The 17996-nt window shown below is 43.2% G+C and overlaps 1 protein-coding gene across 3 annotated transcripts in view; it reads left to right on the top strand.

The window, feature by feature from the left end:
- Positions 1 to 17996, top strand: part of Ctnna1 (catenin alpha 1) — a 139117-nt gene that overhangs the window by 107895 nt on the left and 13226 nt on the right. For all 3 annotated transcript variants that reach the window (XM_052741872.1, XM_052741875.1, XM_052741873.1), the window contains 3 exons: positions 7380 to 7472; positions 10486 to 10642; positions 17120 to 17320. In XM_052741872.1, coding sequence (XP_052597832.1) covers positions 7380 to 7472; positions 10486 to 10642; positions 17120 to 17320 — 451 coding nt within the window. The remainder of the gene's footprint in view (positions 1 to 7379; positions 7473 to 10485; positions 10643 to 17119; positions 17321 to 17996) is intronic.

Genomic DNA, 17996 nt, shown 5'->3' on the forward strand with positions numbered 1-17996 from the left:
TTATGATCAGTGGCAAGCACTGATCTGTCTCTCCAGCCTGAATAAGATTTTTTGGGATGTGAAATTGAGAAAAATCTGGAGATTTAAAAAAAAAAAAGTTGAAATGACAGATTTAAGCAGTATGTCATTTATTCTCTTTTTTTAAAAGATTTTTTTTTTTTTCTTTTTTGGTTTTTCGAGACAGGGTTTCTCTGGTTTTTCGAGACAGGGTTTCTCTGTGTAGCTTTGCGCCTTTCCTGGATCTCGCTCTGTAGACCAGGCTGGCCTTGAACTCACAAAGATCCGCCTGCCTCTGCCTCCCAAGTGCTGGGATTAAAGGCGTGCGCCACCACCGCCCGGTGTCATTTTTTCTGTTTAGCTTCATTTAAGCTTTCAAAAACCTAAGCAAATTTTTTTATAGATCGAAAGAGGAAAAAAAAATGTAGAAAGATTATGTTAGCAAACAATTGTGGACTTCCTAAGCCAGGCATGGTTGGTCACACCTTTAATCCCAGCATTTGAGATACAGAGGTAGATGGATCTCTATGAGTTCAAGGCCAGCCAGGGCTACATAGAGAGACTGTCTCAAACAACAAAACAAAGCAGAGATATAGCACTAAATAACAGAAGTCCTTACCCATGTGGATATTATCTTCTAGAGAGAGAGAGAGTGTGTGTATGTGTGTGGGGTGGGGGGATAAAATAAGTGCATAATTTATGTGGTATATAGACCTTGTATAATGCAGTGTGAAGTGGACTGAAGGAATATTTTAAAAATTTTATCCATTTTATCAGTGTTTGAAATAGAAAACTATTGAAAGTTTGAATTCAAAACTATTCTTTCAGTACTCTTCAATACATGACCAATATAAATTTGGAGCAGAGCAGATTTGTTGCCTCTTAGAAATCGTGTGTGTGTGTGTGTGTGTGTGTGTGTGTGTGTGTGTGTGTGTGTGTGTGTGTGTGTGTAATTTCTCTTTACAACATTAAAGGATATAAAATAGGATACAAACTTCTTTAGTGTGGGAATGAATGTCCTGTAAAGTTCTTCAAGTGGTATTAGTCCTGATATTATGGCTCCATTTGCTCAAAGGAGGGAACATCCTGTGGTACCCACAGCAGACACATTACGTTAGGAACACACAAGATCAGTTTCAGGTTTTAGCAACACAATTTAACTTCTCCAGTTTCTCCTAATGAGTCGTTACTGAAGCGCTCCTGTGACTTGACTCCAGTCATAGTCGAGAGTTCTGCTGTGAGACCTCCCCACTGTTAGTTCTGAGGGCCGCCCACCCGGGCTCTAGGCCCGACTCCCCACTGTTAGTTCTGAGGGCCGCCCGCCTGGGCTCTAGGGCCGACTCCTCACTGTTAGTTCTGAGGGCCGCCCACCCGGGCTCTAGGGCTGACTCCCCACTGTTAGTTCTGAGGGCCGCCAGGGCTCTAGGGCCAACTCTTGCACTGTGGTTGTCACTGTGGCTGTCATTAGTAGAGCTTGTGGACCCCCTGCAGCATGGCTAGCCATTTTTTAATCTATAAAATGTGCATAGACGTCATGTGTCCCCAAGGCTGTTGATGGGGAAGGAGGAGCAGGGGTCTGGAGCTGCTGAACTGGGTGACTTGTGTTTGCATTATAGCACGGGGCCTTCTCTCATCTGCCTGTAAATAGTGAGGTAGTGCTTCCAGGCAAAAAGTACCGTTTCTACGTTTCCTCCCATATCAAGTCAATGATGTCTTTTTAAAAACTATTTATTTATTTTTATTTTATGTGCATTGGTGTTTTGTCTGCATACATGTCTGTGTGAGGGTGTCACATCTTGGAGTTACAGACAGTTGTGAGCTGCCCTGTGGGTGCTGGAAATTGAACCCAGGTCCCCTGGAAGAGCAGCCAGTGATCTTAACCGCTGAGCCATCCATCTCTCCAGTCCCATTAATGATGTCTTTATGTTAGTCTTTGACTGAAAGTATGCGAAGGTGGAAAGTTATTTGTTGTCAGAAATAGTAGCCTTTTGTCACTAATGCAGCATCTGTGTGTCCTTTCTGATGACTTCCTCTTTGTCCTCCTTCCTGCCCTCTTTGGCTGTGTGCATCGCAAGAGCTGAGGAGCAATCAGTATTTTTTACTTTTCTGAGTTCCTTTTCAAATTTATAACTTATGAGAGAAAAACACGGAAGATGTTTCTGGTATCCTTGTCCGTTCAGCTTCAGATAGTCATTAAAATATCTTCTTATGATGGTGAATTTGCTGTACTCAGGTTACATCTCATTTGCTGCCTTGTGAATTAAGAATTACAAAGTGAATGTAGCTCTTTTACTATTGAGATCCCTCTCTCCCCCTTTTTTCTTTGTCTGGAACATCTTAGGGTATAGCTGCATTAGTTTGAAATGTGTATTTTTTTTAACTACAAATTGAATGATCTGCATTATTTATTTGATTTTTTTAAAGATTTATTTATTTATTATATATACAGTGTTCTGCCTACATATATGCTTGCAGGTCAGAAGAGGGCACCAGATCTCATTATAGGTGGTTGTGAGCTACCATGTGATTGCTGGGAATTGAACTAAGGACCTCTGGAAGAGCAGCCAGTGCTTTTAACCACTGAGCCATCCCTCCAGCCCCTATTTAGTTGATTTTTGTAGTGAATTCATATGTGGTAATATGGATCAAAGTGTCCTTGAAGGGTCTGTGAAGAATTTGTATTAAACATTGATCTTATATGACTGGTTGTGTATTTTCTCAGTGCTTCTGCGTGATATGGCAGGCTGGAACTCTAGCAAGTAACAAAGGAAGTTTCCATTTTCTGTAATTGTTGTGAAGTTGCATGAAAGAAATGATGCGTCCGAAGAGACTTATGACCCTGGATTCCAGAAGAATTCTTAGTGTTGTGTGCTTACCCTTCTCATATTTTCCAGGTGCTCTAAGTTCTGCTGAAACTTAGCATGAGACTAGGGTGTCTTACTTGTTCCTGGACAAGTCTTTCCCCTCTCCAGACTTGTCACCTTGTCAAGTTAACAAAGCAGACCCTCCCTCCCTCCCTCCCTCCCACCCACCCACGCACCATTTATTTACATGTTAGGGCTCACTTGCAGAAGTCAGAGGCAAACTTAGAGCAATGACGCTTTCCTTTTACCAGTTGGGTCCCTTCGATCAAACTCAAGTCGTCTGGCCGGGCAGCAAGCGCCTCCACCCACAGTCATCTGAACTGCCCCAGAAACTCTATTCGGAATGGGCCTCAGCATTTTCTTTTCTTTTCTCTTGCAGCCTGGTAGGAGTGATAGAAGAACACTTTGCCCAACCTTGGCTATGTTACAGTACAGATTAGAGGCCTGCCAGGCACGATTGTTTAGGCCTAGAATTCTAGTACTAGGAGGGAGAGGCAGGCAGATCCCTGTTTCAGACTAGCTCAGTCTACATAGTAAGCTCCAGGCCAGCCAGAAATGTATAGTAAGACCCAAAGAATGTAGGGACTCCAGTTTTCTCATTGGGAGAGGGGACTAATGATATCCCCCCATGTTTAGTGAGGCACCATTTCTACGTTTACTCATAGATTAGGCAGTTAGGTAGACTAGAAATAGAGAACTTTAAAAATAATTTATCATTTAAGTAAATTCACTGTTATAAATCCTATTTTGTGTTTGTTACTAGTGATACTTATTTATACTCTGATTCTTCCTAAAATTAGATTGCATGACTTATTTTGAACAAATATATATATATATATATAAAATGAAGTTATATGTGGAAAGCTAGGACCAAGTAAAGAATAGCAGACAGTGTAATTGTCTTGCAGGAGTTTGGATTTCATACTGAACTACTGGGATTGGAGTGCTAAACAACCATGTAGGCTGAGGAATTCATGATGTTTTTTTTCCTGGGACATAAGTCCATCCAAAGACTAATTTCAGAAAGAAACCTTTCATGAGATTTGTAGATGAGGTGTCGAATGATTGATGTTCAACACTTTAATAATAAACATAGGACAATTATTACTCATTAATGGCAAGGTCATTTGCTACCAAGCCACCTATGATGTGCAGAACTATCCAGTATGTGCCTTTATGTGAAAGAATTGAGAGCATTCATTACCATTGCTGATAGGTGGATTCATTTGTGCCATTAGTTTTTCCTTTCTCTTTCTTTTTTTTTTTTTTTTTTTTTTGGTTTTTCGAGACAGGGTTTCTCTGTGTAGCTTTGCGCCTTTCCTGGAACTCACTTGGTAGCCCAGGCTGGCCTCGAACTCACAGAGATCCGCCTGGCTCTGCCTCCCGAGTGCTGGGATTAAAGGCGTGCGCCACCACCGCCCGGCTCCTTTCTCTTTCTTAATCCTGTTCATCTGTAACTCTTTCTCTATTCTTAACTCTTTTTTGATTGTGTTCTGTATTTTCCTCTTTTGTTTCGATACCACATACTTGCTGTTTTATCAGTAGAATCTGCCTCAGGCTTTCTGATAGAAGGTAAATGCTCCCATGTTTCTTGTTTGTGTTTTTTTATTCAGACTTCAGATATTCTTGAGATCGCCCTGATACATACCACTACTGTGTTGGGGATTGAACCCAGGACCTCACACTTACTACGTAAACACTCTCCACGAGCCATCCCCACTCCCAAAACACACACTTTACTTTTACTTTTTAAAGGTTTGAAAAACAGGGTCTTACTAATTTGCCCAAGCTATTTTTGAACTTCCTGGGATTAAAACCTATGCCTTTAGGCCATGTGATTTGAGACAGGTTCTTTATTGTGTAGCCTCGACTGGCCTGGGACTCAGGGTCTTCCTACCTCAGCTCCTTGCTGCTGGGGTTACAGGGTATGCACTGCTGTACCTGTCAAGCTAAAGACTTCACACTGGTTTTATTACTTAATGGGAATGGGTGTTTTTGCCTGCATGCCATGTGCATGCCTGCTGCCCCTAGAGGATGGAGATCCTCTGGGACTAGAGTTACACCATCTGAGCCACCATGTAGGTGCTGGGGATCAAACTGAGTCCTCTGGAAGAACGGCCCGCACCCTTCTAATTGCTGAGCTGGGCTGTCTCTCTAACAGACTGGTTTTTTTAAAGTTGTATTGACTGCTGTTCCAAATCTAAAGGTGCAGATTTTCCTCAGTGAGAGGTGTGAAGGATTTCCCTCCCCTTACTCCCTTTCAAGGTACCAGGTCTGGCGCTGGGATATGAGGCTAGCCTCTGAGAGAGCTCTGGTTGAGATGTTGTATTTGCACATTTGTCATCGTGAGAAGTGAGTAGTCCTGTTCCTGGAGGGTGTACTGAAGCTTACTCATCCAGAAAAGACTGCCAGTGACAGGCGTCCCTTCCCCTCCCAGGCCTTCTAAAACACACACTGTCCTCTTGTAGAGCATTCCTGCTCTGATAGATAATACATCGGAAACATTTTAGAATAAGGTTTTAAAACACAGGAGAAGTCGTCCATAGCCTTTGTCCTAAGATTTGTATCAGGAAACAAATGACTTGAAGAATTTAGCCGTTTTAGCCTTACCCTTCACTATTTTGTATTGGAATTCAGTCAAGAATATAGTACTTTACTTATTAATTTTGAAAATATTTGTAAGTTATAAGATTCACAAAATTGAGATGGTATAAGTTGAAATCAATTTCTAGTGATGCGAGGGGAGAAAACTTAATTCTTTACTGAATGATTGTCTGAGGGCCACCTAGAGAGGACAGGGTGGGGCTGTGGGTCTTTCTGTGTCACCTCCCCAGGGCTTTGTGGTGAGCAGCTAGGTTTTTCTTTGTTTTCTAGAACACCCTCCCTTTCAGGTTTGTTTGTTTGTTTGGATGGTTGTTTGGTTGATGGGTGTGAGCTAGGGTCTTCTAGTATAACCAGACTGGTCTCAGTCCTGTAATGCTGCCTCAGCCTCCCATGCGCTGGGATTACAGGAATTGCCACCACTCTCGGGATCAAATACATTTGGAGTTTTAAGTCTTAAGTTTATTTTTTCAAAGTGTTCTGATAATTTGCAATGACTTTAAACAAATGATAATCTGTAGAGTGTGAGCTTTCAGAAAATACTCCTTTGTTCAGGTCAAGTTGACGACAGAAGGTGGAATTGTAAGCTTCTGGGATCTAAAATGTTATACTTGATGTGATTTTTTAAAGGTTCTGGGAATATCAGAGATCACTTTCCAATTTTTATTTTGAAATTGCATGTTACTTCTGTTTTTCCTTGCTATTAGGTATAATACGATTCTGGTGCTTAATAGATAATAGTCTTAACTGTAATACTGCAAACAGTAGCCGTAGTAGTCAAATTTTTCCTGTGCATCTATTTATTTAAATTGAGTGAAGGGGTGAAAGTCAAAGGTTGTCGCTGCGCCCTTGTTTCCTCTGACATTAACTCTGCTATCCCACTGCCTGTGCCTTTATCATTCATACTCAGTTCATACCTGAGATGAAGCTGTTTCTCAGCACTATGTAGTGGGCCTGGCATGGCTAATGGAACTGGCAAGGTTATTATAACTGTCTCAGCGTCGCTGAAGAGCAACATTCTCAGTGTAGCCAGAGTACTTGCAAGCTAAACTTTGACACAGCCTGTAAAAATCACTTCTGGTTATGTCAGCTGTGCCGCGGGGACTGTTGGGAGGGAAGGGAAAGATTTCCATTAAAGTAAACCCTGCCAGACAAGACAGTCCAGCACCAGTGTCCTAAGAACCCAGCTGAAGGAGGCTTTGTTCATGTCTGGAGTTTCATCACCGTTTCCTTCCCATTTTTATGAGAGTGGTGTTGGATCCATCTTTTGTTTGTTTTGTTTTCGGAATGGAGTCTCACTATATAGTTCTGGCTGTCCTGGAACTCACTCTGTAGACCAGGCTGGCCTTAAACTCAAAGAACTCCACGTGTCTCTGCCCCCTGAGTGGTGGGATTGAAGGCGTGCTCCAGTACTCTCGCTCTTGGGTCCATCTTAATGTCACCTTTACGATGTTTTAAAAATCTTCTTAATTGACCTGTATTCAAATAAAACTTAACTTATATTTCTACATATGACAGTGAGAACAGCAGTTTGGAGCAATTTTTTTAAATTTCCTTCTTTCAAGAACAGCTACAAAATTGATTATTTGTGGATACTAACAGTTCCTTTCTTGGTGTTCTTGACTTTTCTTACATAATGTCTATACTAGACATCCTTATAGACTGTGTAGGCCAATTGGAGCTCCTTCAGAGCCTGTGAGCTATCCCTTCTGATACCAGCCTACAGTGTAACATTGTGAAGTCCTTACTGTTAAAAATGTGTCCTAATAAACTGTAATCAGTCTGAGAAGTGAAGCTCCATGGTGCTTTTGTTATCTCTCTGTTCTGGGAAGGCCAGAGTAAGAGGTAGGTACTGGCCTGTTTTCCAATCAAAGAGAAAAATGCTTACAGGCATTTTTATGTTCTTTTCTCGTGCAGGTTGCCAACTTGGCCTGTTCAATCTCCAATAATGAAGAAGGTGTAAAGCTCGTCCGAATGTCTGCAAGCCAGTTAGAAGCACTCTGTCCTCAGGTAACGTATAGCCAGCAAGCTTACAGTATCTCTAGCGTGGGTGTTAGTAGAGTGGATGTGAATTGATTTTGTTAGGTTTGCTTGTTTTTCTCCTTTGTTTTCCTTCCTTTCCTTTTTCTTTTCTTTTCGTTTTTTTTTTTAAAGTAACCACTTTTTTTTTCTTTTTAAAGATTTATTTATTTATTATGTATACAGCATGTATGACTGCAGGCCAGAAGAGGGCACCAGATCTCGTTACAGATGGTTGTGAGCCACCATGTGGTTGCTGGGAATTGAACTCAGGACCTCTGGAAGAGCAGTCAGTGCTCTTAACCTCTGAGCCATCTCTCCAGCCCCCTTTCCCCTCCCCTCCCCTCCCCTCCCCTCCCCTCCCCTCCCCTCCCCTCCCCTCCCCTCCCCTCCCCTCCCCTCCCCTCCCCTCCCCTTCCTCCCCTCTCCTCTCCTTTAAGGGATTTTAAATAGAAATACTGATACAGAAAAACCACATAGCTTGGAAAAATTTAAGTATCATTTTCTCTTTATCGTGTTCTACTGCCTCCTTACCTTTCATTTAAAGTGCATACGAGGGGTCACCAAGATGGCTCAGTTCTGCCGAGTCTGATGACCTTACATTAACCTCTCTGCATGTCTTACCAAACTGGCAGTGGCCGTAGACTCAGGGGGACACACAGGAACTGTAGTAATGGGCCAGCGGCTTCAGGGATAAGGTTTCTGTGTGAAGTCTGTAACCCTAAATGCTCTGGGACACTCTCACCTTGGCTCTTTCACGTGAAAGAGTACAAAGACTCTGTGATGGACCAGTTACAAACCCCCACCGTCTGATAAACATTTCCCCAGCTTTATACAGTCATAAAATTTTCAGTCACTGATTGCTATGCAGATAAGTAACCCGGCAGATTTAATCTACTTCCAGGGTGACCAAATCGTATGAAATAAATTTAGAGTAGATTCTAAAGAATAGACTTTCTTCCCTCAAGTTTGCCATTTTCTCCTCCCAACACTTTCATATCTTTGGTTCTCTGTTTCGTTTTAAAATGCTTGAAAAGCGACAGTGCTTCCACATATCTTCAGAAACAGATGGTAGCATGCGCCGATCACACCTACCGGGAGTATTTATATAAATGATCTTAAAGCCTAGGGGAGAATCCCAGGGAGAGTCTAGTCGGTCCCTGTGACTTGCCCCGAGTCGCAGCACGACTCACCGCCAAAGCCTTATTTTTCTCCTGTGCAGTTTCACTTAAGATGGACACAGCACTCAAGCCACACTTGACATTAGGGGTATGTCCTGAGTAAAAGGCCTTTTCTGGGGGTGATTGTTCTTTATACATGCAGAGCTGGGCAACTTCAGTATTGGCAGATAGAAAGTGGACAGTGTGGGCTGTTTATCTCTCTTAAGTTAATTCTAGTTATCTAGATAAATTGGCATTTCCCTGATGGCTAAGGGTGGTAAGATTGTTTTTCATGTGTTTACTACCCATTTCTGTGTATCTTTTGGAGAAGGAACTCTTCAGATCCTTTCACATATTCACTGAATGCAGTGGAAAATGATAGTATGAAAATGACCTTGCAGAGAGACAGCAGAAAACGAGGAAGAGAGATGGTTAAAGCGTGTCATAAAGGGAGTGGGCCTGGAGAGCGGTCGGCAGTCAAGAGCACGGACTGTACTTGCAAAAGACCCAAGTTTGTTTCCCAGCACCCAGGTTAGGAGACTACTGGCAGTTATCAAAGAGTAGTTATCAAAAACTAGCAGTCAAAGAACACTCTGTAGTTAGTGAAGGATCTCTGTGACAGTGAAGATGGGAACATTGTACCTCATGGCCCAAGACTAGGGGGTTCAGCCTTGAAGTGAGAAAGAAGACAACCATGCACTTTGGGGGGCGGGTAACTTAGTAGTTAGAAGATGGGGATGAGGAGGGAAGAGGAAAATGAGGACTAGCGAGTGCTTGCTAATGCATTTGGACCTTCTTTTTGGAGTGAAAAAAAGATAAAATTGAATCTGGTATCATTGTGACTATAGTGTCATTGAATTTTATGCTTTAAATGGATAAATTGTATGAATTATATCTCAGTAAGTATCTGTGTGTGTGCATGCTGTACTAAGGCTGGGATTTAGATCCCTGTACATACTAGGTAGGCATTCTACCAGGCAGCTATGTCCCCAGCCCTGTATTTGTGCTCAGATGAACACGCTATATTTTTTATGGAGTTTTTACAAGTCAGATACACCTTTGTTAAAATGACAAAAAAAGTCCTTGGAATTGGAATACAATACCTTTATTATGAATGAATTGAGGTAAGTTTGGCGTGTCAGGTACTGGGCATTAGTATGCATTATTGGACATTATTGCCACTTTTGTAATAGTGATGGATAACTGAGATGAGCCTAAATATCTCACAGCAGGAGAGTAACATGAGATACCTATAAAATGGAATACTAAATAATGTCTTAATGTGTACTTAATGATCTTGACATATTTAAAAGAAGGAACCAGGAGAGTTTTGTATGTGGCCTATAATTTTATTTTATTTTATTTTATTTTGGTTTTTTGAGACAGGGTTTCTCTGTGCAGTTTTGGTGCCTGTCCTGGATCTTGCTCTGTAGATCAGGCTGGCTCTGCCTCCCAAGTGCTGGGATTAAAGGCACACGCCACTGCCACCTGGCCTATAATTTTAATTATGTAATTTTTGATGGTGCATTTGTATAATTGAGTTTTTTTTAAAAAGCCTGAAATTTAATGTCAAAAATTATAGAATTGCCTTCACAGATTGGAGAAATTGGAGGAGCTTTCATTTGTTTTATAGTTGCCTATTGTTTCCTAATCAGACTTGCTGCTTTGGTGGTAAAGTCTAAAGCCTTATGTTGAGTATTTCCTCTTTGTACCAGTTATGGTGGAGCACATGGTGTTTCCCAGTGACAGGGAGCTGTTGCTGCTCTGTTGACCCAGTCACCCCATGTGATTGATCTCAGGGGCTTTGAAATAGAGTGAACCATGTGCTTTAATCTCTTCTGCAGGTTATCAATGCCGCATTGGCCTTAGCAGCAAAGCCACAGAGTAAACTGGCCCAAGAGAACATGGATCTTTTTAAAGAGCAGTGGGAAAAACAAGTCCGAGTCCTCACAGATGCTGTTGATGACATTACTTCTATTGATGACTTCTTGGCTGTCTCAGGTAATGAACCTGGTTCGCTAGAGTGGCATGTGTAAGTATTGTCCAAGTCGGAATCACAGACAAAACACTGCAAATCTGGGCGAGTGAATTCTATCAGTAACGTTCCGGTTTCCAGTTGAGTTCTGACCTGTGTCCTGTGCAGGGGTGTTGGAACTGGAGCTGTTTTCCTCATGGTAGGGCTGGTGTGCATCCTGGAAGAATTAGTTCCTGGACTAGCAAAACCTTTCACTGCTAGAATAGACTGAGACCCTCTGGCTGTGACCTGTGTAGCGTATAACATTCACCCCTCTTAATACTTCAGTTTAGACCTATGTCCTAGTGTCGTTGAGCCCGTGAAACTCAGGAGGAGCCTGCCAGCTAGTTTATTATAGAGAATCCTCTTTCCTTTCTTGGAAAGCTCTGTCTATCAGAAGTGATCGTAGTTTAACTGACTACTTCCCCAAAGACTGTGTCTGCCTGATGCACAGAGAGAAAACAGAGAGGAAATATTTAAGTGCCATTTAATTATGAACTTGGAAAAAATAAATCTGAGTAATTCACCTCACAAAAACAGTTGATTTCATTATATAAACATAAACTGGTAATGACATAGTAAATTGCATTCATATAGAACATGTCTGTCAAATGCAATTTCGTGTTTATCTCACAGAAATAAATTTCAATCCTGTCTCCTTAGAGCTGAGTAACACTAAATGCATCCTCTATTTAACAGGGCCTCTGTTGCCCCTGCCTGTGTCTTCTCCTTGGAAATGCCAGGCGTCCTGAGGCTAGTGGCTGTGGGCAGAGTTAGTGACTGGGTTCTTGTAGAGCTGAAACTACCTGTCACCCCGGGGAAGCACAGGCTGGAATGTGGAAGATGTGAGTGGCAGTGGGGCTTGAAAGAGAAGCAGAACTTAAGTACATGCACAGCACAGTCCTCCAGCGGTGACCTATATAGGGGACACTGTGTTCGGCATACCAATGTGTCCCTGTCTTCGCTTTCTTTGTCTTAACTTGAGAAAGTCGGGTGTCGGCTGTCTGTTAGCTGCAGGAAGACAGGGTAAACCGTGTTGCTGCAGGACTGCCAAACTGCAGATGCTGCCGCTTTAAAACAAAAAATCCATCTTCGAGCACACTGTTGCAGGTGCCAAAGATGCAGCAATGGCCTTTCTGGGAAATCTCGGCCTTCTGTTGTTTTTCCCAATGAAGTGTGGAATCACTCTTTTTCATAGGTTTAGGGAAAAACATTCCACCTTCATAGCACATTTTTAAGCAAACAACAAATTCGGAAATCTAAATGCAAAGCCCCCTCTGGATAAATACTACATTCGTACAGTTTTTTGAAATTAGGTTGGATATGTTTACCAGTCTGAGTCTCAAGGAATTTTCATTCTTTCTTATAGTAAAGTAGAATATAATAGAATCAAAATGTCCCTCATATAATACTCTTCAAATCAGACAGTAGAAGGGATTCAGTAGCAGCATTTAGTGGGATCCAGACAGGATTTTTTAAAGTTATTTCATATAAAACAGAAGACCAGTAAAGAGAAATCAAATTCTTTAGCAGGTTCACTTTTATCTGGCGAATGTAATATGAGTTTAAGAGAGGGCTGACTTAGCTGGGTGGCAGTGGTGCACACCTTTAATCCCAGCACTCGGGAGGCAGGGCCAGGTGGATGTCTGTGAGTTCGAGGCCAGCCTGGTCTACAGAATGAGATCCAGGACAAGCACCAAAACAACATAGAGAAACCCTGTCTCGAAAACCAACCCCCCAAAAAGGGGGGGCGGGGGGCACTCACTTAGTGCAGAGCAGTTGAGCCAGTTTCTATTTAGCAAATTCAAGCACAGAATTACTCTCTTGAAGAAGTAGTGGTATTTCAGAACATCTGAATTCTGGCTGTCTACTGGTGTGTTTTTCTATTGTTCTGTCATAAGCTTGCTGAGGGATGCAAGTGATTAGTAATCAAGGTGTTTTTTAGAGGAGTGGTCAAGGGCCAAGCAGGTGCCTGGGTAGAGTCGTAGTATACTCAGCAGTTAATTTATAGCACTCAGATCCACAGTGACTTCCCTTCCTCCGGAATCTATCAGTAGCCAGTAGTCTGGGAAGGCCTTGGGCACTGCAAGATCTTCCTCCATCCATGATTGACTCTTGACAGGCCCAATGCAGGCAACTGCTGTGTGAGTTCATTGTAATGGCTGTCATGACCAGAAGATCGCACGTCACAGGCCTTTTCTCTGTCTTCTGGTGCACGCATTCTTTCGGTCCCCCTTTCCATGATGTTCCCAAGCCTAGAGTGGGTTGTCCTGTTTAGGGCTGTGCATTCAACCATCCCTTATTCTCAGCACCTTGAATAACCAAGTGTCTGTGTCCACTACTGTTCATTTCGAAGAAAAGGTCTTGTCTGTGTAATATAAACAAGCGTTGAGAAGGCCGTGTGATACCAGTTTAACTAAACAACAGTAGTGAGTCCCCCTTGAGGGCCCAGAGCTCCTTAGCCATGGACTTTTGATTGGGTTTACACTCTGCTTCTTATTCAGTCTAAGACCCCAGACCGCCCATAGTGAGATGAGTCTTCCTACCCCAGTTAGCCTGATCCAAGCGATTACTCATAGGTGTGGCCATACGCTTGTCTGCTTGGTGAGTCTAGATCCCTTCAAGTTGACAGTCAGTGTTAGCCATCATTAAAATGTCTGTTCCCTGCCTTGTCTGCTTTTGATACAAAAGGACTTTGGTGCTTTTTTTTTCTTTTAGAGTAAAATAAGCAAAACTGTCACTGAGAATTTCTCTTTGGAGGAAGCAGTACAAGTATAGCTCAGTGACTAGAGAGAATATTGGTGTTTTTTCTTGCTGATGTGATCAGGAACCTGGATAGAAGCTTAGGAGGAAAGGGTTCAGAGTTCAAGGGTACAGGCTATTATGGCAGAAAAGTCCTAGCGGTTGGAGTTGGAGGTAGCTAGCCACTCTGTATCTGTAGTTAGGAAGCAGAGAGTAAATGGACTCAGCTCCCTTCCTTCTTTTCTTTTTTTTTTTTTAATTTTTTATTGTTTTAAGACAGGATTTCTCCTTGTCTTGAAACTGGAACTTACTCTGTAGACCAGGCTGGCTGTGAGCTCACGGTGCTGGAATCAAAGGCGTGCGCCACCTCTGCCTGGTTCCTTTCTCCTTTTAGTCCAGTCCAGGACTCAGCCCAGGGAATGGTCCACCTACAGTAGATAAAACTTGTCACCCCAGTTAACCTAATCAAGGTAATCCCTCTCAGGCATGCCCAGATGCTCATCTCCCATGTTAGTGGAGAGCTCATCACACTTTCTGAGAGTAACACACATTCACCTTCTTTAAATGGATTTCCTTTGTTGCTAAAGAGTGGCATGCATAACTTCTCTGATGTGATCACAGATGGGGAAAAGTTAGGATGAAGTTATTAAAATTGGAGCTTTTTTTTGTAAACGTGTAGGTATCTGGTGATGGGTTTTGTAGAGTACATCACTGAGTCTGAGGTCTTAACCACCCTAAAACAGGGGTGAGAATTAAAAGAAATAATTCGAACAACACTGGTTTGTAGTTTTCTTAGCAGAATCTTTCCTTTTCTTTTGATGTTCTTACTTTGTAATACAAGATATATCTTCCACATTTACCTTGTGTTGGTTTCAGAAAAAGCACTTTCAACACTGAGGCCTTGAATGATGGACAGGCTTGGTATACATTGTTTAGTTGGTGTTAGTATGTGGGGGTTTGGATTTCAGGTCAGCTCCATTTCTTCTTCTAGTTAGTATAAAGATCCTAAAATTTATGGTAGAAATTTTGTCTCTCAATCTCTCTCTCTCTCTCTCTCTCTCTCTCTCTCTCTCTCTCTCTCTCTCTCTCTCTCTCTCTCTTTCTCTCTCTTTGTTTTTCGAGACAGGGTGTCTTTGTGTAGCCCTGGCTGTCTTGGAACTCATTCTGTAGACCAGACTGGCCTTGAACTCACAGTGATCCTCCTGCCTCTGCCTCCCAAATTCTGGGATTAAAGGCATGCACCACCACATGTGCTTTCATAGCGGGAATTCTTATTGTTTGTTTCGTAGCTTTCCTTGGAAAGACTTTTTTGAAACCAACTGATTTTTAAAATTTTTCCCCTATCATTAATTACTGCTTTTTCCTCTTCTCCTCATCCCCATGGTGTTGGATGGGATCCAGGGCAGTGCACAAGATAGGCAAGGGTTCTAGCATTACTAAGCCTTGAATGGATCTTACTAGTTAGCCCAGGTTGGCCTTGAACTTGGCAGTCCTCCTGCTCCTGCCTCCTGGGGGCTAGAACGACAAGTGTGCCCAGTGTGGTTAGCTGTTTCCTTCTCTCATTTGTGAGTGTCCACTTTACTCGTTAGTAACTTCTAAACAAAGACACCGTTGTAGTGCCTGCCTGCACGCTGGTAGGAAACTGTCAGGAGACTTCCTGGTGTCCGGAGTCCAAAGTGTGACACTGCTGTGACTTAAGTTTGCTGAGTACCATTTGCTGGCTCACATCTAGAGGAGGTTAGAGGAAGTGTATAAATATGGTGTTTTAGAGTCGTAAGTCTGGTTGTTACCTCCTGTCCAGACGTAGTCATGTGTATTAGGAGGGCCTGGGAAGGAAAGAATGATGGCTTCTACAGGTGGTTAAAATAGAAACCAGTCCTGGATATTGACCTTTTGAAGCATAAATGGTGTGTGCCATCACACACACGGGGCCCCAGTGTGCTGCCTTCTTTTTAATTAATTTACTTAATTTTTTTTTTTTTTTTTTTTTGGTTTTTTTGAGACAGGGTTTCTCTGTGTAGTTTTGGAGCCTGTCCTGGAACTCACTCTGTAGACCAGGCTGGCCTTGAACTCAGAGATTCACTTGCCTCTGCCTCCCGAGGGCTAGGATTAAAGGTGTGTGTCACCACCGGCATGTGAGGGTTGGTTTGTTGGTTTGGTTTGTTTTGTTTTATTTTTCGAGAAAGGCTTTCTCTGTGTAACAGTCCTGGCTAACCTGGAACTCACAAGTGATTCACCTGCCTCTGCCTCTCAAGTGCTGGGATTAAAGGCGTGCGCCACCACTGCCCGGCCCCAGTGTGCTTAAAACAGATTGCATTTGCTACCTGTGTTGTAGCTCTTCTACAAGAAGCTCTCGCCACATGCTAGCCATACACTGTTGTTGGCAGGATACCATGTCTTTAACCGACATTAACTTCCAAGAGCTGTTATGCGTCCCAGGAAAGGAGGAGGTCATATTGCCGCCCAGCGCAGCCCCATCGTGTGTGCTGGTAGATCTGCCTCACCTTCTGGTCCGTCCGTACAGTTCTGCCTCTACTGTCATGGTGCCTGTGTGCAGCTTGACAGTTCCCCTGACCCTTTGGCTTGCTTCCCCTTTGCTGTTACAGATGAGATTGGAAGAACTTGCTCTGGGGTTTCTGAAAACAGTGTCAGGCTTTGAAAGGAAATGGTCTGCGGTCTTCAAATCTAACTTGTGCCTAGTAGGAACTTCTTGTCAGTTAGCTGGATGTAGCATGAATCTTAAAAGGTCTTATTAATAAAAACAAATTTGAAGCCAAGTATTGGGGTGAATGCTGGAAGATCAGAGAAGCAGAACATGCCACAGCTTCCTCATCTCGCCAGTTCCTCAGTTTCCTCAAACTGGATGCCTCTGAGTCCTCATCCAAATGGATCTCAGCTGAACTGCTGCTCAAAAGCCTAAAAGCTTAACAGGAGTCTAGTTCCTGGTCCTCAGGCCTTATTTACCTTTCTGCTTCCTGCCATCACTTCTTGGGATTAAAAGCATGAGTCACCACGCCTGGCTGTTTCCAGTGTGGCTTTGAACTCAGAGATCTAGATGGATCTCTGCCTCCAGAAGGCTAGGATTAAAGGCGTGTGTGCCACCATTTTCTGGCCTCTATGTCTATCTAGTGGCTGTTCTGTCCTCTGACCCCAGATAAGTTTATTAGAATGCACAATATATTGGGGGACACAATATCACCACAGCTGGATTCACAGGTTTCCCTCTCTAGAGACTACAGATGTCAAACGTTTTCATCTCAGATGTATTCTCTCAGTGCCCAGAGGGTCAGACCTGCCTTTCAGCACCCTCTGATTTCCGTCTTGCTGCCTCCTAAACATTATTGGCATCTCTTGGAAGGTGAGGAAACGCTGGACAGGTGCAGCCTGGGATTGAACTGTTCTGCCATTTGTTCAATGACAGTCAACAAGGAAGCAGTTACTGAAGGTGGTGGGCTTGTTTTTATTCCATTGCTCACTTGAGTGTGGGTACTTGGTGCCATGGGTGTTTTGGAGGACAGAGGACAGCGTGCAGGAGTTGGGTTAAACTCTAGATTCTAGCTCCACCCTCCTGAGTGCCAGCATGCAGTGTGTGCCTGTGCCCAGCTTTGCATGTAAAACTTTTGGCACCAAGCCTGCCCACTGTGCATAGAACATGCTATCCTAGGCTGTCATCCTCTGTTAGAAGACCTGATCCTTCATTCAGCTTTTTGCTTGTTCCTCAGAGAATCACATTTTGGAGGATGTGAACAAATGTGTCATTGCTCTCCAAGAGAAAGATGTGGATGGCCTGGACCGTACTGCTGGCGCCATTCGAGGCCGGGCAGCTCGGGTCATCCATGTGGTCACCTCAGAGATGGACAACTACGAGCCAGGAGTTTACACAGAGAAGGTTCTGGAAGCCACCAAGCTGCTCTCCAACACAGGTCTGAGGACTGTCCCTCTCCCAGTGTTCTCCCTGGTCCCCACCATGGCTTAGCTCTGACATCATTCCAAATCCTGTGGATTGCACATACAGAACTCAGCTCTGGTTTTACACACACTAGGTGGTTCATTGTACTAGTGAGAAGTTAGTTATTAGTCAGCTCACGAACACATTTTCCTTTGTGTGTCTGCGATGAACTTCCGAGTTGTCTCCTGTTAGTGAACACACAGGAAATTAAGGTGGGTCCCTCCTCTTGCAAAGTTAGGGATTGAACCCAGAACCTCTTACATACTAGGCAAGCACTCTATCACTAAACTACTATCCCAACCTGTTGTAGGTCCCATTCTTTTTTTTTTTTTTTTTTTTTTTTTTTTGGTTTTTTGAGACAGGGTTTCTCTGTGTAGCTTTGCGCCTCTCCTGGAACTCACTTGGTAGCCCAGGCTGGCCTCGAACTCACAGAGATCCGCCTGGCTCTGCCTCCCAAGTGCTGGGATTAAAGGCGTGCGCCACCACCGCCCGGCTGTAGGTCCCATTCTTAAGGTCTCAAAGTAGTTAGCATCATTTCAAATTCTCCCAAGTCATCCAATCCTAGCTCAGAGTCTGGTAAGAAGATGATTGAGTCCATAAGTCACATGTGAACACTGGTTTATTTTGCTGGTGAGCACTGGGCACAAGAG

This window comes from Peromyscus californicus, unplaced genomic scaffold (assembly GCF_007827085.1).
Source record: "Peromyscus californicus insignis strain IS unplaced genomic scaffold, ASM782708v3 Scaffold_17__1_contigs__length_78620276, whole genome shotgun sequence".
Lineage (NCBI taxonomy): Eukaryota > Metazoa > Chordata > Mammalia > Rodentia > Cricetidae > Peromyscus > Peromyscus californicus.